General features: G+C 43.0%; 1 protein-coding gene across 5 annotated transcripts in view; it reads left to right on the top strand.

The window, feature by feature from the left end:
• The window catches only part of MDGA1 (MAM domain containing glycosylphosphatidylinositol anchor 1), a 254,707-nt gene that overhangs the window by 60,651 nt on the left and 166,634 nt on the right, over positions 1 to 27,422 (top strand). For all 5 annotated transcript variants that reach the window (XM_081000125.1, XM_081000124.1, XM_081000126.1 and 2 more), the window contains exon 2: positions 26,260 to 26,399. In XM_081000125.1, the coding sequence (XP_080856251.1) occupies positions 26,260 to 26,399 (140 nt within the window). The remainder of the gene's footprint in view (positions 1 to 26,259; positions 26,400 to 27,422) is intronic.

The raw sequence follows: 27,422 nt of genomic DNA, 5'->3' as shown, positions 1-27,422 counted from the left end.
GTGTTCTTCTTCCATTGTCCTAAGTAGTCTGCATCTGTACCAATTGCGGAGAATCTCAAGTAGGGAGAGTGCTGTTGCACTTAAGCCCTAATTGCTTAAGTATAAATAAGTTGTTGTTGTTGGCTTCCCATAGGCATCTGCTTGACCAGTGTGAGAACAGGATGCTGGATTAGATGGACCTTGATCTGATCCAGCAGATCTTCTGTTCTTATGCTTCTGAACTCCCATTTGGAACCTGGACCCGCAAGAGCCACTTTCAGTACATGTGATTATATTGCTATTGAGATAAATTCTTGCTTTCAGTTTGGAATGCACGCTGGAAATGTAAAAAACAAACATTTTCTGGAGGGGAATGGGTATAATTTCTTTCTTTGCAGGCTTTTAGCGTGAGTCTTGCCTTACCGGGTACTCTGATCCCATCATGGCCGCCATTTGCAATATGGACAGATAAGGGAGCAGGATGGGTTGAAGCCCCAACTGGCTGTGGACCACAGCAGATGATTATCTTCCTTCTTTGAAAAAAGCCACCTGAATTTATACCCCTTAGCTGAAAACCCCATCAGGTCCAACAGGATGTCTGTTTGGTTCACCATCACAGTGCCTAAAGAGCAAAGGATGGTTGGGATTGATGCATGTACACATAACCTTAAAATGCACCTTATGGGTTTGCACTGTAGCTATCTCCAAAACCCAGTCAGGTAAAACAAGATGGCTCCAGCAAAGGAAGATTTCCCATACCTGTTCTTAGGCATCTGTTAAAATTGAATAGTCATAAGAGGACTGAAAGGGGTTACTTGGAGTAGCAATGGGCAGGGACAGGGTTAGGCATCGCATACCCTGCCCCTCTTCTCTGCCCAGAACTGCCCCGTTCAGAAGCTGCTTTTTCCAGGGGTCAGGGTGAAGCATCAGAGTTCCCTTACGCAAGTGCTAGTAAGGGGTTTGGTAACTGACAGTCAGTAAATGATTAGTTGGCTTGCAGCATTTCAAGTGAGCAACTTTCGTATACAAGCAATCACCATTATTCTTCAAGGAAGGATCTGCAAAGGTTTGATTGCAAGTGTAAATTGAAATACAAATGCAAAATGTTTGAATGTTGTTTTCCAGGAGTGTTTACATGTAGAGTGAAATATTCTATGTGAAGATTGTCTCAGAAATAGCTGTGACTCATAACTCAGGGCTTGTTTACAGGAATACTAGGCAACTTCCTACCTTGCTTCCAGTCTTGGTTAAATGATAACACTTAGCATTTATATAGTGCACTGCAAGCGCTCAAGGTACGGCATATATGTTATCTTGGTAATTCCTCCAACAATCCAACCCCATATTTCAGATTAGAGGGCTGAGTAGGAGATAATAGCAGTTTTCCGAAAGTCACCTAAGAAATTTGTTACTGAGGTAAAAAATAAACGGGGTGTGGTATTTAACTAAGTTTTACTTAGAGTAGATCCAGTGAAATTACCATATCTTCTCATGTATTGGATGAGGTTTTTTGACTCAAAAATCATGTCAAAAAACTGGGGTCGTCCAATACATGGATAGTGGCATGGGGGGGTGGAGAAGCGGCGCACCTACCCGCCAGCCGGTTGGTGGGAGCAAAACTCCCCCCAATGCCGCTGTGAGCGGGAAACACCTGCCCGCAGCTGCATGGGGTGGGGGGGTGGGGAGAAGCTCAACAACCTTGGTCCATCTCTCCTCATTTTCTTAAAATTAGGGGGTGTCTTATACATGGGGGTGTCTTATACATGGGGGTGTCTTATACATGGGGGTGTCTTATAGACGGATATATATGGTAATGAATCTAACTCATTCATGTTAATTAATTTCAGTGACCTTCCCTGAGAAAAACTTGGATGAATGCCAGCCCAGAAATATCCTAGTTGGCATGTTCATACCATAATGATAACAATAGTAATAGTCATAGTCATAGTAAATAGTAAAACAGATCATGAAGCTGAGGCTCCAATACTTTGGCCACCTCATGAGAAGAGAAGACTCCCTGGAAAAGACCCTGGTGTTGGGAAAGATGGAGGGCACAAGGAGAAGGGGACGACAGAGGACGAGATGGTTGGACAGTGTTCTCAAAGCCATGAGTTTGACCAAACTGCGGGAGGCAGTGGAAGACAGGAGTGCCTGGCGTGCTCTGGTCCATGGGGTCACGAAGAGTCGGACACGACTAAACGACTAAACAACAACAACAAATAGTAAAAATAATAATGAAACTAAACAAATTCTCACAACTTCTCTGCTACTGTTGTGTCTGCATTCTGCTGTGTAGCAGAGCTTTTCTGAGTTAAGAGGGAAGAATTTATTTTTCCACAATTGTCCATACTTTGGTATCATCCAGGCTCAATTGCTGCAGTGTGTTGTTGGTGCCTCTCTGAAAAGCCTCAGAGATCAAGTGTGGTGTAGTGGTTAAGAGCGATAGACTCGTAATCTGGGGAACCGGGTTCGCGTCTCCGCTCCTCCACATACAGCTGCTGGGTGACCTTGGGCTAGTCACACTTCTCTGAAGTCTCTCAACCCCACTCACCTCACAGAGTGTTTGTTGTGGGGGAGGAAGGGAAAGGAGAATGCTAGCCTCTTTGAGACTCCTTCAGGTAGTGATAAAGCGGGATATCAAATCCAAACTCTTCTTCTTCTTCAGAAACTTCAGCTTGTTCAAGAACACAGCAGCTAGGTTGTTGACTGGGATTTATTGTATTGATCCTATCTCTCCAGTGCTTAAAGATGTACGTACTGACTACTAGTTTGTGCCAAAGAACAGCCCAAGGTGCTAAACCTGGGGTGAGAAGCTCAAGTCATGGGGCTGAAATGTACCCCATAAGGCCTTGGGGCTCTTCCCAGGCCAGTTTCCTTCCCATATTGCACCTCATCTCCCTAGACCACACTCTTCTTTGACCCTGCTGCATGCCCCACTCAAGTGCTTTTGCTTGACAGGAACGTCTCCTTGAAAGGTGATAAAAACTTCTTGCTCACCTGGATTGAGGATGAAGCTGGTGTGTGTTGAAACCTCTGGCTATTGTGTGGCAGGAATGTAGTCTATACTGTACATACAAAAGTAGGAGTCACATACATTGTCCCATCCACTTTTTTTCCTTTGGCTCTGTGTACCACGGCATGCTGCTCCTGAAAGGTTGCCCATAATGCTGAGAAAGGTTCCCTTCAAAAGTGGTAGGTGAGTACCAGTGAGAGAGCCTTTTTGGTGATGGTGTCCCATTTGAGGAATTTACTCTTTGGAAAACTATGTCATTGCCATGATCTTAGAGGCATCAAGCTGTCCTTTGAAACCTCTTCTCATTGCTGCTGGAAACACCATTTGGACCTGAGTCAGAAGCCACAGACTAAGAAAGGGAGATGGGACCAAGGAGCCAACAGCAATTGGAACTAAGAAGCAAGCTGAGTTTGATGCTAAAAAGCAAGCGGGGTTTAGAGCTAAGGGACAAGGTAGGAGTCAGAGCAGTGAGACAAAGAGAAACCAGAACCAAAGGGCAAAGTATCGGACATCAGATGGGCAAAGTACCAGATGTCAGAGCCCAAGGTCAAAGCAGGAGTAAAGACCAGGAACAAAGGGCAAGCTAGAGTAGGGATGCAGGACAATTCTGACTGAAACATGAGCCACACAATGAGTCCGAACTGTCCAGGGTTGTAAAGACTGCAGAGAGAATAATTGGGTGAACTCTTCCCACCTTGGATCAAATCTATGCTTCCAGGTGCTATAAGAAAGCTGCAGAGATAGCACAAGATAGTGCACACCCCGGAAATGATCTCTTTCAGCTTCTGCCTTCTGTAAAGAAGGTACAGGGTTATAAAGACTAGGACTAGCCGCCTGAGAAACAGTTTCTATCCAAATGCAATTTTGGTTTTAAACACAGTGTAAGGAGTCTCTATGGGAGTATACTGTATTTTAAAAATGGGCTATCAGAGTTTTTAGGGGGCTAACCAGGTTGGGATAGCTGGGATAGCAGGCTTGCTGGTTTTGAATGTCTTATGTAGATTTTTTTTTTTTCAATTTCGTTGTTCTGTATGGGACAGTGACAATAAAGATTATCCTATCGTATCGTATCGAACAAAAATCAATCCAGGGAGTTCAGTCTGTAAACAATATACAATTGATGACATTTCTCCCCCCCCCCCCCATTTACATTGTGTTTCCTTTGCATTGAAATGAATGGTGTGGAATAATGTAATTAATTACACAATCATGTAACATTATGCCACAGCAGACAGCAAGACAAATCGTGTAGTTTTTGACAGAAGCTGAACTGCAGCGGAACAGACACAGCAGCTAGGTTGTTGACTGGAATTTATTGTATTGATCATATCTCTCCGGTGTTTAAAGATGTACATACGGACTGCTAGTGCTTGTCAGATAACATGGGTTGGAACAGAAATCAGTGCCTTCTTATACCTGTAAGCTGGAGTTAGGATGAAAAAGCTGACTGAATTACTAAGAGGACAGTCCAAACTTAAGATCCATTGGGATGAGCGAGATCTTCAGCTCAGCTTGCCTAGCTTCATAGACTTCAGATTGCTCTGTAAAGCTTGAAGAAACATATTGTCACAGTTCTGCTTGATGTTTCACATGTAAGTTCCTTTCCCCAGAACTAAATCTATGTAGAGTGGTAATGGGAATAGTTCAAGTGGCCATTTTAGCTCAATCTATGTGCCCTTGACAATCACTTTTGCTTTTCTTTGCTACATAAAACATGTAAGGCTTTCCTGGAAGACACCCAGTGCTACAGGTGGGAACAGCATGTTTATTTTTCAGCTGGCCATGTTAAATGCTGAAAACTGAGCTTTGGAAAGGCAGCTGTGTGTGTTCAATGTTTATTGGATTCTTGGAACAATCAGTGCTTGGGACTGCACTCTTTGCTGCCTTCTATTTATTATACCTTTACATCCTGGAAGCAGGTAAATAAACAGAGGCTAACAACAGCCTCGTATGAAGTTCTTACTGTTCTCTTCTGCCAAAACCTCCAAATGAACTGAGAGAGATATTTCAAAAACTGATCCATCAAGTTCAACAAAGAAAAAGGGCTTGAGAGTGGAATAGATGGATTTGTGGGTGTTTTCGGTAAATGGTACCTTTTCATAGCAGATTGTTACAAAAACATGTCTGTTCTAAGGAAACCCTAAAAACAAAGGCAAAAAACCCACAAACATATTTGAACTCTCCGGCAGTTTCCTCTGAAAAGGCAATGGACAGAGAAAAGCTTTCCTCATCCTTCTAATAATAACAGAAAGGTGGTGTGTGTGTGTGTGTGTGTGTGTGTGTGTGTGTGTTTCTTTCTTTTGGGATATAGATATTCCAATGTTGTGTTGTAGAATCAATTACATCAGGAAAATAGATTCTACCTGTTCGCCTAGAAGGCAGGTTTAGGCCCTGCACAAAAAAACTGTGTGAGCCCCTAACTCCGCGTCCCTTTTGATTTTAAAGAACAACTTATTTTTCGACAAAGAAAACAAAAGAGTTGACAAAAATGAATCCGCTCAACGAGGCCAACAGCCCTTGGAAAGGTTTCATTCTGTTCAGCGGCTTAGTACTGAGCCAGGCTCTGTTTTTCGCCTTCAGCAGAATCCCCTTGGACGAAAGCCGCAACAGGATTCTGGAGACAGCCCCTTTGAGCAAATAGCTGCCTTGCATTCCTTTGTTGCCTCTTTTGCTGCAGCTAATTAAAAGAGAAAAGCCCTTTAATATTTAAGCACCATTAACTTGGCTGAATTATTAAATGTCAATTTGCATTATGTGCATAAAAGGATCAATAAACATAAAGGGAATAAAACAATGAAGATGGCCAGGGTTAGGGAGGTGTCAGCTCCTCTTATTGATGGGAGAAGGAATCTTTCTTTCCCTGCTTTCCTGGCTATGGTTATTTAAATTTTGGCAAGTGAGAGTAAAGGAATGGGATACTGCATGGACCTTCAACATTCCAGAGGTTTTTAAGGATCTTTAAAGGGATGATGTGAAGATGAACATTATTTGGCAGAATACTCAGAGGTGCAGAGCACAAGCTATCTTCAGCCACTCCTGATATTCTACATCTCTCTCCCTCCTCCTTTTTCCTGTGTTATATTTCGAACACAGCTTGGCTGGTGAAACTCGGCTGGGATATTTGACTTTGCCAGTTTCCCAAGCTGCCAGACGCTGCTGGCTCTTTAGGTTTAACTGTACTGCAGAGGAAAGCAGCAGAAATCCAGAGACAATCAGTGTTTGTTTGCTTGTTTGTTTGATAATCTGAAAATCCACAGGCACATTTCCCCATTTTGTGAGCATGAACTGAGCTCTGGATTGAACAGTCCTTAAGCACTAATAAAAGAGGGCCATTAGAATATGATAGCAGCCGTCACTCAAGTTCTAGAAGTTTAGAATTTGGATTATTTTCAATGGTACATAGAGATGTTTTCATGTTTATGTCTGTATCTGAGTGTTAGAGATATGATCAATGGAACTCTTTCCCTCAAAAAAGTAGGGCTTAAAAATTATCTTAACTTTGGCTGGATTGTGTCCATTGTTTTTAATTACTCCCCAAACAGCTTAAGCAACAAAAGGCAGCATTCACAATGGACAACTGTATTTGAGTAGGAAATACGAGTATAAAAATGCATTATATTAGGGAAATTGTTTTCAAAAAATGCATATATTCTGCAAAATTGTGTACACAAATGTGTATACAGTGGTACCTCGGGTTAAGTACTTAATTCGTTCCAGAGGTCCGTTCTTAACCTGAAGCTGTTCTTAACCTGAAGCACCACTTTAGCTAATGGGGCCTCCCGCTGCCGCCGCACCATCAGAGCACAATTTCTGTTCTCATCCTGAAGCAAAGTACTTAACCAGAGGTACTATTTCTGGGTTAGTGGAGTATGTAACCTGAAGTGTATGTAACCTGAAGCGTATGTAACCCGAGGTACCACTGTATGAAGAGAAATGCTCACAAAAATGCATACAATTTTACATGCAGACTTTTTTTTATAAAAAATGCATACACATGTTGAAATGTGGCAAATTGAAGTTAAGATTGGAAAAATGAAGAAGCCAAAACTGGCAGATTTGTCTAACCCTGGCATTCATATCTACCCCTTTGACTACACCTAGATCCCTTTTTCATCAGATACTTGAGAAATCAAATGATGCCCACAAGTCTGACTGCTCAAAGGTTTTGGCACAAACACCAGTATCCATGTCTTTTCAGGCAAAGGAATACTGCTTTGCAATGAGCTGTATTTCTAGCTACAGCAGACTGAGAATTGTTCCATAATCTATTTATTTGCAACCAAATATGTCTCCAGTCCACTTGCCCCTCTGCACGCACGCATGCGCGTGCGCACACACACACACTCTTCATCCTCGAATCTGCTTAATCCCATGCGTTCAAAAAGAATGCTGATCTGTGTGGTACCTTATCACCCTGGGATGTTCTGTCCCTCTGAGAGTAGTGCATTCTAGGGATTCTATGACAGACTGTATTAGGAGCTTAAGTGCAAGGCATTGAAACATGAACTGTTTGGTGACTGCAGTCCATCAGCTGCTTAGCTGCTTCTTATGTAAACAAGGCTGTTACAGAGAGGAGACCGCTTGGAATTCTGGAACTTCTTTTTGAAACTCGGGAGCTATCTGGACCCCTAAAAGTCACAAGCTATGTTAGAACAGAAGTTTATTTCAGCCTTGACACTCCTGTGGAAATCTGACAGTGGAAAGACGAGATCATTTGCAAGCGGTTCCGTCTATGTGCTCTAAAAGTTAATATGAGACAATCTAATTCATTTTATGCAGGCAGTTAAGTAATTGCTAATTTAGGCTTTGAATGTTACAGAGCCCCTTCTCTGTATTATTTAACGTACTTTACAGTTTGCTAAGGTAGCCCCACTGTGTTTCGCAGCCCCCTTCCTCATGCTATTGGGTTGGGTCTCAGTCTTCTGCCATAAAGCCCATAGGAACAAGTTCCGTTTCATTCCATTGCAAACATCAAATATACATTAACATTGTTTCTTTGTCACACGTGGTAAGGAAATCATGAAAGCCCACTTTGAATACATGAATTCACGGAAGAATTGTTCCTTCCATCCTTCTCCCACTGCACTGAAGATAAGCTTGGCTTTCTGCCAAAGCATTTTATAGTACAAGAGCAGTGAAATATTTCTGTTCATTGAGATTTTCTCACTGAGACTTAATGTGCCAAGTATTTTAGGTAATACCCATCCTCACACAGTGGAAATTATAGGTTCTTTACCCACTTTTCTCTCTCTGACCTCTCAGTACAGTCTATGAATGAATATATTTTCATGTGCCCCTTTGCCCAGTCCTCTGACTGCCTGTCTTCTTTTTTAAAATACCATTGTGCTTTAATATTTTTAAATGTTTTTTTAATTACCTGTCTAATTCAGATATAATGGCTAATTAGTCACCCACAAGGCACACCCTGCACCCATCCTTATACTATATTAGGGGCTGCTTCTCCCTTAGCAGACATCCCTCCTAGCAGGCAGATGAGAGACACAATCATAGCCTACTGCAATGGGGCACCAACCGATGGGGAAAACCAGTACTTTGCATTGCTTGGGGCTTTCTAGCGCCACCTCCACATTCACTTGAGAAGCAGTGCTGGCTGGAGCAAAAGCTGCTTTTAGGTTTAATGCTCCAATCGAGGACCTGTTGAGAAAGGGGAGGTCACCTAAGATGTCATTACAGATGGCTCAGGGTGATCATCCATTTTCCCACTGGGAGGGACACCTGCAGATTAGGTGGGCAGCAGCTAGTTTGCCATTGGAGCAACTTGCTCAGAGAATGGGGCTAGCTAGTTCTGAAGGCAGGAGCATGATGGATTCCGTTTCTCATCAGCTACCTACGGGAGTTCCCCACATCGGGGAAATGGAAGACAGCCCCAGGGACCTCTGTGTAGTTTTCAGCCTGTGGGTTCTGCATTGCTTAAGTTGATTTGCTGGTGGTAGGTGATTGGGATTTCTTGGAGACAGGTGTTGGACCAGGCCTGTGCAGGGGTGGGGCAGCCAAGTACATTTGCCCTGAGTCTTTGAGGGCTAAGCCAGTGGTGAGGGCTGCCAGGGACCTGTTGGACTTAAACTGTCATGCCAGGAATGCCCCCTGCCTCTTATCTGACCAGGGACTTCATGGGCAAAATGGTCATGGATGAAATGCCCATGCCTGTCCATATGCACTGCAAGGCTTTGAAAGTGAAATCAGGACCTGTGTTACTGTGTACTAACAAGACTGCCACCCCGGGCCTCAGGCAAGCTCTCCATGGGGCCTGTGTTGAACTATACATTTTTGTCCTCCAACTCCACTAGTTCTGGAAATGGCAGCGAAAAGCGGAGGGAGCAGACACAGAGCTGGGGTGATTTAAACCCTTCTTGGTCATTGGATTGATCATTTGATAACCCTTCTTCTCAACTTACCTGCATGCATCAGCTGAAGAGGAGAGCTGTGAAATGTCCTCTGTGTATTTGTGTGCCTTGCATGCCAGAGTGGGGGGGGGTCACGCCCTCATTGCTGGCATGTGGCCTTCAGAGGGTTGACCAAGGGTGAATAGGGGCCACAGGCCAAAAGAGGATAGCTGTTCCTGCTTTAAGGAGGGTGTGAAAGTGTGTGCAGCAGAAGCAGATTATTCCGTATGTACTCTGCTTTCTCTTAGCCCAGTCCTATGCATGTTTACTCAGAAGTCAAAGGACTTACTTCCAAGTAAATATAGATAGGATTTCAACCTTAATACCTGCAGCTGGCAAATGTTGGATGATACAACAGAGTAGCTAGCTTTTAATTTTGATGCTGAAGCTTTTGTTTATCTTTAGCAAAGTCCTGAATGTTTTCTGTCCTGCCTGCCAGGGACTGCCGTATGGCACTCCTCGCTCTGCCTTTTGTGTCTCTTTTCCAGCACAGAAGCCACAGCTGTTGCCCAATGACTTTTGATTTGGGGGGAAAAAGGCCTCGTCGGCCCTCATTGATCAGGGTACACATATGTACCTTTGCAACTAATCCAGCTGACAGATGATTAGCAAACTGACATTTCCCTTTCCCTTTTGAAAGGATAAAGCCAGAGTGTCTGGGCTCCTCTTTCATGTCCTCTGTGGAATAGTCCAGCAATAAGACAGCAGCTGAGTTTCAAAGCGCTCCTGTTTCTGGATCCATAGACACAAACATCTTTGTAGAAGGGGAGGAGGAGTCACTGTTTGCTGCGCCAAAGGAAGTAAAAAAGAAAAAGGGGAAATAAAACAAATGGTGCGAACATTGACCTTGGGAATTATCTGATCTCAGACAGAGGCATGAGACGAGATGGAGTGACAAAGCACATGGGACAGAGGCAGTAAAAATGTTTGCTTATAAAAAGGTTATTAGCAACCAGTGAACTTTTCCAATGAGTAGCCAGTTTGAGCGGCTAGCGTTGGATTTACAATGTGTGTGCTGTCCAGAAATCCAAGGAAAAGAACAGCTAGAAGTCTCTACGTAGCTGTCAGAAATCCTAATATCGTTTCCATATTTGTGAGATTCTCTCTTTCTCCCACCCCATCTCTTATCCCTCTGCAATCCTCTTAATATATGGACACTTGATAACTGCATAATGCATTTATCTTTGCAACATCTGTATCAGAGACTCACATAAGGATGAGCTAGTGCTGGGAGGGTAAGGGATATGGCTTGGATTTTTAATTTAGTCAGATTAATATCTCTTTACAACATTCGTAGATCAAGCTACATGCATATATATAAACTAGCCATGAAATATAGGGAAAGGACAGGAATGAAAATTTCATAAACAGAGTGTCATTTCATTCCTGATTTTACAGAGAACTAACATTTGCTGCATGACACACTCACCCTTGTGTTGTGTTGGCATTGTTTGACCACTATTAATGTAATGCCCTCCATTTAAAAGGAGTACGTATTGAGAAAGAATTGCTGTTGTGTTACATATGCATTGTTTTTGCAATCTTTAGCATAGTTATCTCCAGTGAGCTTCAGCCTTGCAGCCCACCCCTTTGTAGAAACTGCTGCTCAGAATATTGGACTGATTATTTTTAGAGAAACCTCATGATAGGATTTTGAAAATTCCCAGAGATTTAATGCAGTTTCGACTTTCTTGGGAGTGTGTGCCAGGCGGGGTTGCCAAATACAGTTGTACCTCTGCTTACGTATCCCTCTGGATACGTAAACTTTGGGATGTGAACGCAGCAAACCCGGAAGTATTTTTCTGGCTTTTGCCATGCAGGCATGCGCAGAAGTGCTAAATCATGCCATGTGCATGCGCAGAAGCGGCCCTCCGGTTACGAATTCCTCAGGATGCGGCCAGACCTCCGGAACAGATCCTGTTCACAACTGGAGGTACCACTGTATTCTGACTCAAGAAGCCTTGCCATGTGTAAGGCATGCATGGAAAAGCAAAGGCAATGTGGTAAAATAAATTTGAAATAGATACTGCATATGCCTAAGGTACATATAGTCCTCATTCACACATAGCAGAAAGCTGTTAAATACATATACACACACATCAGCCATCCCTTATCTGCTACATTCTTTGTTCTAAAACAACTGGAGATTATGAGGAAGGTGGCAGTCATTTTAACGAAGTGATTGTAGAGAATAACTTAAGTAAGGTGCTGATATGGTCCAAGCAGGATTGGGCCTGAAATAGGCAAGTTTCAGTGTTTATTCTGTGAGGCCAGAGACAGGGAGTGTAATCCAAGGGAGCCAAGGGTCAAATTGATTGAGCATTGACTGCCTGGCCAGAAGGGCCAGAAGCTGGTAACATAGTCTTAAGTCAGGCAGGAAGCCAGTGCTGAAAAGCAGCAGCTTAAGACCATAAGAGCCAGAGGCAAATAGAGCAATTCCGGGCAGGCAGGAGGCCAAATTCCAAAGACTGCAATCCATTATGGCAGGTTGCTCAGAATCAAGGAGCAAACATGGAGGCTGCAGCTTCTTAGGGCCTGGTGCAGTCGGAGACCTTGCGGTCTCAAATTTCAGCAGCACCCTGAGCAATGCCAAAACTGGGCGCCTCTTACTCTCCATGCCCAGTGCAACCGAACCAGTCGTGCTCCCCTAAATCCACTTCTGCCTGGTGGAAAGTGATGTATTTGTCATATCAACTGACTCAGGGCTCAGATGGGTGGTGGGACTTGGTGCTACAGCCTATGTGGTCGCAAGGCTTAAGTCAGAAGAACAACTCTGGGATCACAGGAGGATAAACCACTGGAGCTTGGCTGCTGACAGCCCCAGTTTGACACACACTGGCCCCTTACAAGTATAGTGATTGCCTTCCATTCTAAACAATTGGCACATGACTACTGGGAATTGCAACATGAGTAGGGGGTTGTGGGACCCCCACCCCAGCACCCCTGCCTCTTCCCCTGTCTCTGTGTTGTAGAGGATGTTGGGGACACAGCTGTTGTACATGGCCCCATGTCCTCTACGTATGGTAATTTGGCTTCAGCATTGCTTTTCTTTGTAATGTCTGCCTCAGCCTCCCTCTCTCAGCCTCCCTCAACTAAAAATGTATTGAGTTGACTGAACTGAGATTCCAGAAGCACCAAATGCCAGGACTCATTCTGAAAATTGTGCATAATGATGATAAACAGTATGGCCTGTCAGTATCAAAATATCAGCAGTCTTGGTCATTTACATGCTGCCTGTTGCCTCCTCCCTCTTCCCCTATTTGTGTTGTGGTGTTAACTGTATTGATGGGCACAGAATGGTCTTTCTTCAGCCATTAATACATTATTGATCCCCAACCCTCATGATGGAGTTAATGGACACTGATCATGTATTATTATTTCCATAATCAGCCTGAAGCCGGAGTGAATTTCCCATTGCAAATGCTCCATCAATATTGTGCTTGGCTTTCCAAGGCTGAAGGGGAAGAAACCTGATTATTTGTTTTTGTTTAAAATTTCGTTGGTGCCTGCAGCCTTCATCCTTGATAGGGTAATGAATGTCACCAGTGGAATAATGAAAGAAGATCTCCTTAGAGATGCAGCCACCAACCTTTCCTAGAAAGAAATTAACTATGTCATCTTTAGGCAGTCAGAAAAAGTCACTATGCAAAACTGCTCCCTTTGTAACAGAGATGCATCTTCACTCTATTAGGCCATTATACTTTGGTGTCTGAGGTTAGGTATCTGAAGAAGTGTGCTTGCACACGAGGGCTCATACCAAGAACTAGCTTGGTTGGTCTTAAAGGTGCTACTGGAAGGATTTTTTTTATTGAGGTTAGTGTGTTACCTCATGTAAGATGGAGAAAGAAAATTTCCAGGATGCATAGCACACTTATGTCGAAGCAAGTTCTATTGAAAACAGTGAATGTATATAGCCTGACTAGAGACATATGGGCAGTATGTGACAGGTCAAGAAAATTTAGAGTGGAGACAGACTTTTATAAGTATCCCCGCAAAGCCATCATTCCCCATGATATATACACTTGTCTATCATCTTTGGCCAACAGGTATTGGAAGGTTCTGTAGTGCTTTGCAAACATTTGACTAAAGACAGTAATGGGACTAATAGGACTGCAGCAAATGTTTGCCCTTTTGAAAATTCTGATCATGATTTCTGTCTCCTCCCTAAAGTGGTCCCAGCCAGTCACAACAGCGTGATACCACATGACCAATCAGATATGGCTAAATTGCTAAACTGGAGGGACTTCTTATTGCTGACAAAAATGTTTGCAACCCCATTCTTTTTTTACCTTTTGTGATCTTTGGATGAAGGGTGGTGGTATAATAATAATAATAATAATAATAATAATAATAATAATGAGTTTGTACACCACAGGCAATGGCGGCTCTTCCATTTTTCAGCTCTTTTAAAAACTGTTGTTTGTAGCCTATAAAAGCATGAAGCTGCTTTACCCATAGGGATGGGTGAATCTGTCAATTTCAGTTTCTCTCAGTTTCTCATTTTACTAATCTTTAGTTCTCCACATTTCCACATCAGTCTGCAGAATTCTTTTTTAAAGTCCTCATGAAAATTCATCAGTGCTTTTGTGTAAATTTCTTCTAATATACACAGTTTTTGTCCAATATACACATACACATTTACCCCGTTATAATGCCTTCTTATTGGCTAATTTCTCCGATACATGCATTTCCACGCACACTTTACCTCAGTATTTACATTTTTGTAGACGTTAGTTGTGTGGAGAAATGCACTGCAAAATTTGGAGATGTCTGAATTTTGAAGGATGAATGTGTTTTGATTCCTGTATTGTTTTGGAAAGTATAAATTAGGAAAGCTCACGTTTAAAATGCAAACTGAATTAAACTTTCTCCTCTGTTACTGCTTAGGCTGAAACAAGACATTCATCGATCTAGCCCAGTTCTGTCTACCCTCAATGGCATCAGCTTGCTAGGGTATTAGGCAAAGGTCCTTGGAAGAGATCTCTGTGAACTGAGGTCCTACTTAACTGAAGATGCCAAGAGATTGAACTTGAGACCTTGTGTGCGCAAAGCATGCACTCTGCACCTCAGCTATAGCTATCCCTTGAATGACGACCCCTCCTGAAACAGCTGTCCTGTGTCCTAGACTAAAGAACCATACTTCCCCTTGAAAACTCGTGTAGTCCTTTCAGCAAGCAAAATAAAACATTTCTGCGTCACGTTGTACGAAACGTAAGTTGCTAATGGTACCATTTACACAAAGCACTCAGCAACCATTTCAAACTAATGCCAGAGATCAGGGACCTGCTGTTTTGAGTTTCTTACAAATTTCCCCGGAGGCATAGTTTGCCCACTAAAATGGAAACTCCTTCTGCCAGTTGCTTTGCATTTTTACCCAGGTGTTTTAGGCTATGGGAGATTACAGCATAACACAAAAAAAGAGATAGCATATGAAAAGATGAAGCTATTGTACACTGAAACAACTGAGCCATTGGGACAAGTATTTTCCAGTGTAACTTGGCAGTGGCTCTACCAAATATCATTCAGAAGTCCTCCCCCAGCCCTGTTCTTGGGAATCCTTTTGTTTAGAATGCCACCAAACAAACGTGCCGCCTTTCTAGATACAAAATGTCTGATCTACCACAGCTACAGCTGTTTCAACGTGTTACCAAATTTCTGTTCATCTTCTTGACATAATGATGTGCTCCCCGCAAAATGATAAATGGGCCTCCCACGTTTCCTTCTCATCTATGGTAATTCCTTATTCTTCTAATCCAGGGCTAATCTCTTTCAGCCCAAGACCTGCATTTACCCTTGTCAGATCATCTATGGCTGCATGTGAGCGATGGATGTGGCCACCCCATGAAACATCTGAAAGGGTGCTAGAGATGGGTGTCAACACTCTTGCTCTCTCTCACACACAGAGCTGATCCATGCTGCTTAGCTGAGGCAGGAGGTTACCTCCTTTCCTTACTCATCAAATGATCAATCTGACGACAAGCATTTGCATTCCTTAGAGGGCAGTGGGCTAGACACAGAGGTATAAACCTCTGTGCTCATCCCAATGCTGAATCTATTTTACAGTGGTACGTCGGGTTAAGTACTTAATTCGTTCTGGAGGTCCGTTCTTAACCTGAAACTGTTCTTAACCTGAAGCACCACTTTAGCTAATGGGGCCTGCTGATGCCGCCGCGCCGCCAGAGCACAATTTCTGTTCTCATCCTGAAGCAAAGTTCTTAACCCGAGGTACTATTTCTGGGTTAGCGAAGTCTGTTACCTGAAGCGTATGTAACCTGAAGCGTATGTAACCCGAGGTACCACGGTATTCATTTTTGTTTTTGCCTCAAAATGGTGGCGTCTTCAAGGGGCATAATTTTTTTGAGGTGTGGGGGTTCAGATTAGGCCACAAGCCAGGCATTCGAAACTATGGTAACCATAGTTACAAGCCTATCTGCATTGATTTTTTTTTTTTACCCACTTCTTTCAATTTTTGGAAAATGGCAAACTCGATACAGAGCCTACTTATTTATGTTCCTTGGGAGACAGTAGAGGCCTTTTATGGCACATTATGGAATGTGGCTCAGGAATCTTTTTGATGGCAGAGACATCCCCTCATGAGTTACCTTCATATTACCAACCCAATAACAAGCACATGCATATGGAATGCTGGGGAACTGCTACCAGGTTATGATTTATTACTACTTTGCCGTGAGATTACAAGACACCTGAAAGCAGCCTAAAATAGCAACTCGGGGTGGGAGGAAATGGATTGGATTTATTATTAAATGCCAAAATCCCCAGGCTTTAGGATTTACTCCTTTCCTGGTACCAGGTGCAAAGCCTGTGTACTGGCTGCCTCTTGCTTTGGATCAGAGCTGTAGGAACACCAGCAGGCAAAGTCTTGAGGGCCTGAGCAGATGGTTCCAGTACAGCCGGTGCGGCAAGTTCACTGTCTTCTTTGCAATGCTCACTGGGCTTGTCTGCTCCACAGGGCCCTGCCGCTCAGACTTGTCTGGCATGGCTTTCTGAGTCTTTGTTATTTGGCTATTCTTTCAAAAGCTGCCAAATTATAAAGTGAATCCTGCGTTTGCACAGCAACAGGCTTAGCCTTGAAATAAGGATGTCCTACTAAGCTTTGTCATTTCTTCGAGACTGCTGGCAGCTGCCTTGCTTGCCTGTTCCCTTCGTAGATTGTACTACTACTACCTTCTTTTAAAATGTGGACATTTGCAAGAAACTTGCAGAAGAATGAGCACTTGTACAAAACAGCCCCCTTTGCTCCTCTGTTCCATTAACAGGATGAAGAATAGACTTCCCTGGAGTTTGCCAGCTAGAATGGATAAGGGCAGTAGGATGTAAGTGAAGAGAAGAGCTTTCCTTTAGACTGGGCTCACCTGGCCTAGCCAGTAGGGTGGTGGAGCAGGAACAGGGGGAGTGCAGCTCTGGAGAGAGAAATTGTGTATAGATGCTTACATGCTAATGCAGGAAGCCTCCGAGCTAAGACAGGCCAGCAGGAGTGCTGCTTATTAAAGGAGAGAGTAAATATAGTAGGCATAATGGAATGGAGAGGACCATTCTTGATACATACTCTAGGAAGGGCAGGGAATAGCATATACACAAATTAAGAAGGATACTGACAAGACAGTTTAACTGGGCACCACAATTTAATATGGATATTGACAAGCTAGAATGTGTGCAGAGGAGGCCAACCAAGATAACGAAGGGTCTGGAAACCCAGCCTTATGAGGAACGGCTGAGGGAATTGGGTATGTTTAGTATGGAAAAGAGGAGACTGAGAGGAGATATGATAGCCATCTTGAAATATCTCAAGGGCTGTCACATGGAAGCTTGTTTTCTCCTGCTCCAGAGGCTAGGACTCAAACCAATGGCTTCAAGTTACAAGAAAGGAGATTCCAACTAATCATCAGGAAGAATTTTCTGGTTTGACAGACTCCCTTGGGAGGTTGTGGACTCTGCTTCATTGGAGGTTTTTAAGCAGAGACTGGGTGACCAAATGTCATGGATGCTTTAGTTGAGATTGCAGGGCATTAGACTGGATGATCCTCTGGTTCCCTTCCAGCTCCACAATTCTGTGATTCTATACTCTCTATCTATCGATAGCTAGTAACCACAATGGCTGTGCTCTGCTTCCACAGTTGAAGGCAGCAATGTTTCTGAACACCAGTTGCTTGAGGAGAGTACTCTGGTGCTCGAATCCTGGTTTGCTGGTTTCCCATAGGCATCTGGTCAGCCACTGTGAGAATGGGATGCTGGACTAGATGGGCCTTTGGCCTGATCCAGCAGGCTCTTTTTAAGTTCTTAGCAAAGACGATATGGTGTGCAAGAAGCTAGAAATTGCAACAGGTGGTGCTAATGGGGCCCAAGAGTACTATGGCTGTTCTGCTGTCCCCTTGACCAAAATGCCCAGAGTGAGAACAGACCACAGTGAACCTCAGGTATATGAGCTCTCCCCCACCTGTCTCTGGAGTGGCCATGAGGCATACTTAGGAATCTTTTGCTTCCATTTTCCATTAGCTATAGCTTTTTGTCTTGTGCAAATTGACAAACTGTGGTTGCTGTTTTGTTGTTGTTGTTTAGTCGTGTCCAACTCTTTGTGACCCCATGGACCAGAGCACGCCAGGCACTCCTGTCTTCCACTGCCTCCTGCAGTTTGGTCAAACTCATGTTGGTAGCTTCAAGAACACTGTCCAACCATCTCGTCCTCTGTCGTCCCCTTCTCCTTGTGCCCTCAATCTTGGTTGCTCTTTACTATGCTTCTAAAACTGGCTTGTTTTAACAGACCATTGTTAACATTAACCACAGTTTAAGGTTCAGCTGAAACACTAAACAGTGGTTAATGGAAAAAAAGAAGAAGTGAAAGCTCCCAAACTTCTTGTGGCTTTACTCCCTTGAACGGAGTGCCCATGTATCAGGCTTGTTGTCATAAGTTAGCATGACATATGAACGCAACCAAACTGCTGATCTTCTTACTTAGCACAAAGCAACCATGACAGTCAAGCATGGGTCTGTGTTAGATTACTTCCTTTGCTGCTGTTTTTTTCTGATTAAGTTTTAGCAGGAACATTTGTTCCTCCTGAAAGCACAACAACTTGAATATTGCAAAAGGAACATCTGTTAGTGCCTACATTTGACTACCAGATGTTATGAGCATAGTCATTGAATTTCACTCTAGTGCTATTCCACAGGAATATCTCACAATGTGAACAAGCTCTGTATCTCAGAAGTGATTCTCTGACAGTTTACATGTTATTGCACCTGTGTTAGCAGAAGTTGGATACCTCCTTGAGTATCTCATTTATACCTATACTTCTGGATAATGTAGAGCAGTAAGATATTGTTATGGATTTGTGGGTGCCTTGACTCCACTAAATTATTGGGTCTAGTGGGTGTTGTTGTTTAAGCAATTAGGTTGCAGTATTAAGATGGGCTGCCAAATGCTGAATTTAGCAGGGTCAAAATGCAGACCAAACCAGTTTTTCCATGCTCAGGAAATTGCCTGGGAGAAGAGCCATCATGGAGAACAAAAAGAAGGTAATTCAACAGAGCGTGTATTTGTTTTTGTCCCAGATTAGGTCTCAAACATTTTATGTTTTTCTTTTTCTTTATTGTTTCATTTATTATTATCTCATTTTGCTTTTTTCTGTATTCCATTAATATTATTATCTACATTTTCAAGCATCCCTTTTTATGTTGTTTAATGTTCTTTGCTTTTCTGTTAATCAATTTCAGGTTTCTTATGTTTATATTTTCACTTAATTCTTTAATACTTTCCATTATTACTGTTGTTACTTGTTCATTAATTTGTTCTATGTTTATAGGAAGTTGTTCGTGAATTTGTAGTACTTCTAATTTACTTTCTATGGTTGCTTTAGCATCATTGTGATTCCTAACCAATCATAAACACATTATTCAAAATGCTACAGTACTAAACTCATTTGAGGCAGGAAGTGATCGCAGGCTGCTTAGATCAAAAGTGGTCAGGGATAAAAAGCTACAGAGGCAGCAGCCACACAGAATTTTTTTTTGCTGAAAGCACATAACAAATTAGAACAAATAAGCACTATTTTTGTATAGTTATAATAAAATATAAAAATGGACCACAGTGAGGGAATTAGTACATTGTATGTTTTGAATAGGGACGCGGGTGGCGCTGTGGGTTAAACCACAGAGCCTAGGACTTGCAGATCAGAAGGTCGGCGGTTTGAATCCCCGTGACGGGGTGAGCTCCTGTTGCTCAGTCCCTCCTCCTGCCAACCTAGCAGTTCAAAAGCACATCAAAGTGCAAGTAGATAAATAGGTACCACTCCAGCGGGAAGGTAAACGGCGTTTCCGTGCGCTGCTCTGGTTTGCCAGAAGCGGCTTAGTCATGCTGGCCACATGACCCGGAAGCTGTACACCGGCTCCCTCGGCCAATAAAGCGAGATGAGCGCCGCAACTCCAGAGTCGGTCACGACTGGACCTAACGGTCAGGGGTCCCTTTACCTTTACCTTTATGTTTTGAATAATGGACAATACTAGAAGCTCACATCCATTCTGTACGTTTAAAACACCCTTATACCACTTTAACAGTGATAGCTTTCTCCAAAGAATCCTGGGACTTGTAGTTTACCCCTTCATAGAGAGCTATAATTCCCAGCACCCTTAGTTCCCCTACAGTTCCCCCCAAAGAATCCTGGGATATGTGATCTGTTAAGCATCTCCTAAAAACTCTCAGCTTCCTTAACTACTATTTCCAAGATTCTTTGGTGGAGGAAAACAATGACTTAAAATGGAATAACAGTTCTTTAAAGAAACACAGAAGTGCCAGCACACTCCAGATGTTTTGGTCTATATTTACTGTCCTCTCTGACCATCAGCTATGCTGGCTGTTGGGGAAGGCTGTGTTAAACAAAGTAAAAATGTTGGAAGCAAAAGTATGAGTTACAAATATGCGGAGGTACAGCTTTTAAGGAAACATAAAGGCTTTCAAGGTTCCAAAGATTCTAGTACGTCCCAGCTTTTTGCTTCTGCCAAGCCAGCACAGGAGATGCCTGGCCGTCACATGCACTTGACCTCCACAGTGAGGTTTCTAACAAGCCCTTCCTTTGATGTATATATGCATTAAAATGAAAGGAAACTGAAGCGAATAAAATACCTTTATGCCTAAAGCAATGTACTGTACAATACTATTATTGCCATAATATGTGAGGTTTATGAGACTTCTGCTATTGAAAGGATGGTCATGTTCATAAAAAGCAGCATTGGGGAAAGAAGTGCTTTTTTGGCAATGATCAAACTAACATTTTAACTATTATAAGTTAGAATTAAAACATTCAGTTCAACATAACAGCCGGACTAAACGCAATAACGGGCCATCAGAATGCAGGCACTTTCCTGATTAAAATAAAGCAGAGAGGGAAATCCAGGATTAATGGCATAGAAAGGAGCTTGGGTGGTACCAAAAAAACAACAGCAACAAACCAACCTCACAACTATTTAGTGTTCACTTATTACTGAGCCACATCCTGGGTGGCATAGCCCAGTGGAAGTTGCCATCTTGCAGCCCGGATACCAACCACTTCTCTTTAAATCTCTCAGTGGAGCAGGGGAAAGACAACTGCAGCTCTTCCCCGCTGTTCCTTCCCTTCTCCCATCAGCCACCTTTTCCTGCAAACTGCCCTGGCCAGCAGATCTGCTGCACAACAGTTAAGGGAGGAGGCAAACAGAACAGGGGAGAGAATGGACAGGAGGAGTTACAACTACATCACCTCCCACTGCACAGAGGGATTCATGCAGTATCTGGTTTCTGAGTATGTTCTTAAAGAGAGTTGAGTCTTCCATTCACATAGCTAATATGGGGAGTTGTGGGCTGGGCACATGTCAAAGAACGCAGACAAGGGATGGAGAGCTGTTGGTGCACAGAAGTCCCATACCATACTGTATTTGTTTATAATTATTATTATTATTATTATTATTTATACCCCCATCTGGCTGAGTTTCCCCAGCCACTCTGGGCAGCTCCCAATTAAGAGTTAAAAACAGTACAGCGTTAAATATTAAAAACTTCCCTGAATAGGGCTGCTTTAAGATGTCTTCTGAATGTCAGGTAGTTGTTTATCTCTTTGACATCTGATGGGAGGGTGTTCCACAGGGTGGGCGCCACTACCGAGAAGGCCCTCTGCCTGGTTCCCTGTAGCTTTGCTTCTCGCAATGAGGGAACCGCCAGAAGGCCCTCGGTGCTGGACCTCAGCGTCCGGGCAGAATGATGGGGGTGGAGACGCTCCTTCAGGTATACTGGGCCGAGGCCATTTAGGGCTTTAAAGGTCAGCACCAACACTTTGAATCGTGCTCAGAAACATACTGGGAGCCAATGCAGATCTCTCAGAACCGGTGTTATATGGTCTCGGCGGCCACTCCCAGTCACCAGTCTAGCTGCCGCATTCTGGATTAATTGCAGTTTCCGGGTCACCTTCAAAGGTAGCCCCATGCAGAGCGCGTTGCAGTAGTCCAAGCAGGAGATAACTAGAGCCTTCCATATGTTCTGTTGTATGCTGAAGCACAAAACTGGAAAAGTAGTAGTCTATTGCATACATAAGCTCTTTGTTTTGAGTTGCCACATTAATAAATATATAGACATTGGCTCTGTGCCTTTAGCAGTTGCATTACAAAGCAGAAATCAACAGGTGAAGCTTTCCCCATCAGCATCAGCTCCACGCTGTGAATAGCTCTGGTTGTCAAGCTCTGGCTGTCATGACTCTTGCAGTCAATAACAAGACACAAAGGCTCTACCCCCCAAGAGCTGTTATGCCTTGCTGCCTAAGTTTCCACAGCCTAACCCCAGCACCTCTGCATCCCTGCCCATAGGTCTTTGCTAAAAAATCTATTCTCCTGAAGAGAATTTCAGAGCATCTCTATTTCTTTTTTATGGTGAGACTTTGGCAAGTCTACTTGCCTCTCAGCCAAGACCAGTTCAGAGTAGATTTATTTTAAAATCACTTTGCTCTAAGCTAAGCTAGTCAGATTCTCTCTGAGCTGCTCTTAGCTTTAAGCTGATTATTTCTTAATTTTATTTTCATAAAAAAAAAAAAAATACACCAGATCCCCATACAGTGACATTGGCCAGTCATCTGATGAGTTTGTTTACTAATGCTTCAGGCACCAGCCTCTGTACAGTACAATCCCCTATATCCCATAGCTTGTATGTAAAAAGTTGTGAGAATCAGTAGCAGTAGCCACAAGCCTCTTAGACTAGGGCTGCGATACCAGTCTCTTGAACTGCCAGATATCTTGTGAATGTGCGCTGATGAATAAATATGGAGAAATGATATCAAGTAGAGAGCAGATGTTAGAGACTGTGGAAGGATTCTATGCAGGTGTGCTATGAATCCCAAGCTACAGAAGAGAATGACCACGAACAGAACCCCCCGACAAAAGGTAATACAAGAAGTTAGAAATGAAGGAGGAGATATTGGCAAAACTATTAAATGAATGCCTGCAGCAAGGTAAGGTCCCAAATATATGGAATAATTCCAAGGAGGTAATATTGTTCAAAAAAGGAAATAAGCAAAAGAAAAATTGAGAATTATCAGCTGATAAGCCTCTTGTTGCATATGTACAAACTATTAAATAAAATAATTGGTAAACGCTTAACTAAGAAAATGGCTGATTATTAACCTAGTGGCGTTTAAGAAAGGATATGCCACATCTGTTAACTATGAAAATATTAATAAAAAATTGCTGGGGTTCTTTCACCGAAGAGTCCTTGCCCCAAACCTGGATCTTGGTATCCAGGGAATTCTCCTTTCTATATGCATTTTTTTCCCCTTGACACCAACAAGCTGGATGCTAGCAAGAAAGCAGCCACTGATTTATTTAACTATGATCCCATAGAGCCTGAAGGTGGAATGATGTGGCAGCTTTGTCGTGGAGCTATTTTATAGTGTCCTTTTGACTTTTTTGCCTTGTAGTTTTATTCTCACAAGCCCCAAATCCCCCTTTCTAGGTTTATATAAATGTTTCATCCTCGCAATACTGGTGTACTTAGTAAACATTAATCCCTCGTCCTCCTGGGAAGGGCAGGCCTCCCATCTGCTCAGCTTTGCATTCTGTCTTAGGCATGTTTGTTTTTTAATGACAGCCGAGGTTCTTGTGAGCATAATAGCAGGAGGTCTCTGCAGATGTTGAAGGCAGGGAAAGGAGGGGCAGCTATGAGCTCCAGCGTATTTGCTGTAAAGGCGTTCTAGTAAACACATTGAATCTATTAATCCACAATTGTTTGGATAGTACTTGTGGAATAATCCTGCCAATAAATCACCAGTCATCTGGAAAGAGAAACAGAGGAGAAGAGGGAGGGAAGAGAGCTCCTGTGTAGCAATTGTGGTGGTGATCCATAGAGAACTGCTATCCATTCATAAATATCCACCAGTTAGAACAAGTTAATTCACAACAAGTTTACCAGCAGTTAAAATGCCACACAGGTTTCATTTGTCATCTGACAGATACCAGGGTTTGCAATTGATCCAGTCTGTTTTTGAAGAGCTTGTTAGCACATTTCATACAGTGGGTGGGTAGCTTGTATAGATCTTATGTCTGTTCTCAAAGTGTGACTCAGTTGGCCCCAATCCAGGCGTAGAACTGGCTTTCCCAATTTGCATCCTGGTGTGATGAAAAAATAGCATTCTTTTCAGTTACAAAGCCTCTCCCCCACTCTGAAATTGAAATTTGTTTATGTAGGTTGGAGGATAAATGCATGTGTTGGAAGAAAAGTGTGGTGTAAGTTCAATTCCCAGCTTTTCATTTGTGCCGCAATCATAGGACCAGCTCTTTTTGAGTCAGGGCTTAGAGGAAACTAAGAGAGAGTGTTATATGATGTGCAAGTAGTTAGTGGGAAATCGCCCACCATCTTCCGGCCTGTACATGGTACTGGAAACTAAGCACACCTTTTCAAGGAGCACAGAAGGACTCAACTCTTGAGTACCTTGTTTCTGAATGAAACCAGCAACTGTATCTAAACATGGTCCTCCTATGCCTTCGCCCATGGAAGGTGAAGAGGGCTAAGCTCCAATCATACTGAAATCATTCATGGCAGGACTGGAGCTGAGTCTCTATTCTGGCACTATAATTTTAGTCAGAGGCTTCTGCATCACATGTGTAATGAATCTTCCAGTAGCCACACCATAATCCAAAATCATCTGAACTTACCATATGTCATTCATGTTAAGGTTACCTTAATTTTATTCAAGATTCTGAATGCCTTGGAGCTATTATATGAGACTGTGCTTGCTGCATTTGCTTATTTGGGAATATGAGTGTTGTATCTTTCCAGCAGCCTTAGAGGATTCTGCCATACATCACACTTACAAGATTTCATCATAGTCATCTCTTTGTAGTTTTGTCACCAGGCCTCCTGAGACATTTATCCTTCTGTTTTCCTTCTGGATTTACTTTGTTTCATTAACAAACAGATGCCACGCCATATTAAGAAAGCAAAGTCTGCAGTGGATGTTTGGAATGTGATCTAGATAAGAATTCTTCCAAACAAACACTTGTGAGGATGATTATCTCTCATTATGTCTCCAGGTGCTGGTAGTTGACTCACACCATAAATGCATAATCTTTATAACAATGAATAGTGGATGTCAATAGTTGTGTCAACCCCATCATTCTTTCCCACAACCAATGTGAAGTAAAGAGTACCTAGTTACACTTGCAGCTATATTTTGGTTACCTAAGGCTGGTCCTCTGAATCCCTTCAGTGAGCCAGTTGTACCAACTATTCTAGTCTATTCCAGGCTCAGTTCAAAGTGTTGGGTACTACCTTTAAAGCTGTAAGTGGTTTAGAAGCAAAGTATCTAAGACTCTATAATCCTGCTCACCCAGGGAAGCTTTGCATCTGAGGTTCATCTGGCGGGGGCTTTATCTGTGGTTGCACCCAGGTTATGAAACTCTGCCCAGAGAAATCCGTTTGACTTCTTCAATGTCTTTTTGATACTTCTTCAAGACAGTTTTATTCAAGCAGGCATTTAATTTGTCTAGTTGACTGCTATTTGTTGGATATTTAATTTTTTAAAATTTTCTGTCCTGTCTGTAATTAATCCTTTTAGCAATTTTAAAATAATGAAGTAGTTAATATTGATTGTTTAGATTGCAAAGGATCTCAGGTCAGGGAACATTTATTCTCAAGAGCTTGGACAGCCAGACAGCTCTGGGTACAACGGTCTGACTCATAGAAGGTGGGTTCATGTGTTGCAAAGTTGCATGAATGTTTGTACCCTTGGAAATGTAATGTCTCTGAACAAAGGAAGTTGAATACCTATGGAGATTTGCTTTTTTGTGTTTTAAAATGCATACAAAAGGGAGCAAATTTAGAGATAGCAGTGGTGGTTGAGCAGGCTTGAGCTGTGGTGGTTCTTGCAGCTATTTGTGCTGTTCAGTCTGGTGTTCTTTTCTTTTAGAGATTCCTATAGCCTTCGCAGTGTTTGCAATAAAAGCCCAGGGCCAGATAGCTTAGCCGCTGTAGCAGTTTCTCACTAAAGTTAAATGCTCCAACAGCAGAATGCTCATCCATTTGCTGAGTAGTTCAACATGAACACCTACTCACAAGTGGGAGCTCTGCATGATGAGGATACATGGTTGTGTTAGTTTTCCAATTGCACAGAGCCCATAACCATGAGTATGGGCTCCCATGTTTGCAGAGAAGTCCATATAGCCACAGGTGCTACAGAAAGAAGACCTGGCTGTTGGGGTTAGGGGCTGAAAGTATAGCCCTGCTCCACATCAACATGGATATGCCACATGTGTTAGTAATGCATCAATAGAACTTAATTGAGTGGGCATGGGTTGCACTGGATATTAGCATCCCTAATTCTTTCTTTTTCTTTATAGCTCCTGCTCAGGCCCAAATCATCCATGCTGGGCAAGCATGTGTTGTAAAAGAAGATAACATCAGTGAACGAGTGTACACGATTCGGGAGGGTGACACCCTTGTTCTGCAGTGTTTGGTTACGGGGCACCCACGGCCACAGGTAACCTTTCTGTCCCTTTTGCCGCCTCCATCGCTTTCACTCTTTATCTGCTGTTTTGCCAAATGCCAGGAATTCCCCTCTATGTTAGTGTAACCTCACTTCTCACCAGAAGGCCTTTGGAGCTGGACCTCAATGTCCAGGCTGAACAATGAGGATGGAGACGCTCCTTCAGGTGCCCCTGTATTCTTAACCTTCAACACCATGGCCCTGGGCTAGCCCTGCCTCTGATAAGGACACCTGAAAAGGACACCACCCTACAGATGTGGTGTGAAAGGTCTCCCCATGATCGGGGTGCACACAACTAGGTGTCCCGATGTTGTGCAGCCCCTATATGCAAACAGCTGCTCCCATGTAGAGGTTCCTTATCGGATGTGTCTATTCTTAGTGCTTGCTATAGAACATCAGCGTGTGAGGAGCTCAGAAATAGCCTGAGCTCCTGATTAATGAAATGCTTTGCAGAAATCATTGTTCTGCTTCCACAGCTGGATACTGTAGTGTTCCATCTTCAGTTCAAGCATTCCCTTTTGCAGAAATACTGAGCCCACCTCTGCCCATTTGTATTTGGAGATTGCCGACTCAGATACTTGACCATGCTAAGTCAACTCATTTCCCAGAGGGATATGATTTTGAAGCGCTACTGACCTTTACTGGAGTCCCACAATACGAGGGTGAGAGACGCTCCCAACATAGTAGACAATGATGTGTGCAGACAAGACTCTCATCCTAGGGACACCATCACTAAAAGCCAGCCAGTGACTGCCTAAATGGACCCAGGAGAATCTGACATGAATTGGATAGGGGCCTCCAGGGAGGAAGGTACATTAAGAGCAGAAGAAAACACGGCACTTCCCTCCTGCTCTTGCATAGCCTTACTAGTCACAGAAGCTGAATCACTGTGACTGCCAGTCATCTTCTCTGTGGATTCACAAGCAAGTAGCTATTTGCAAAATAGGATGTAAGACACAATGCACCTAAGAGGGCAAACTAGTTAAAAGAATTCAAGCTGGGAGAGCTATTCACTGG

Source organism: Podarcis pityusensis, assembly GCF_964106645.2.
Source record: "Podarcis pityusensis genome assembly, chromosome: 3".
Classification (NCBI taxonomy): domain Eukaryota; kingdom Metazoa; phylum Chordata; class Lepidosauria; order Squamata; family Lacertidae; genus Podarcis; species Podarcis pityusensis.
Note: the sequence above shows the minus strand (reverse complement) of the source record. Positions and strands in the feature narration are given on the sequence as shown.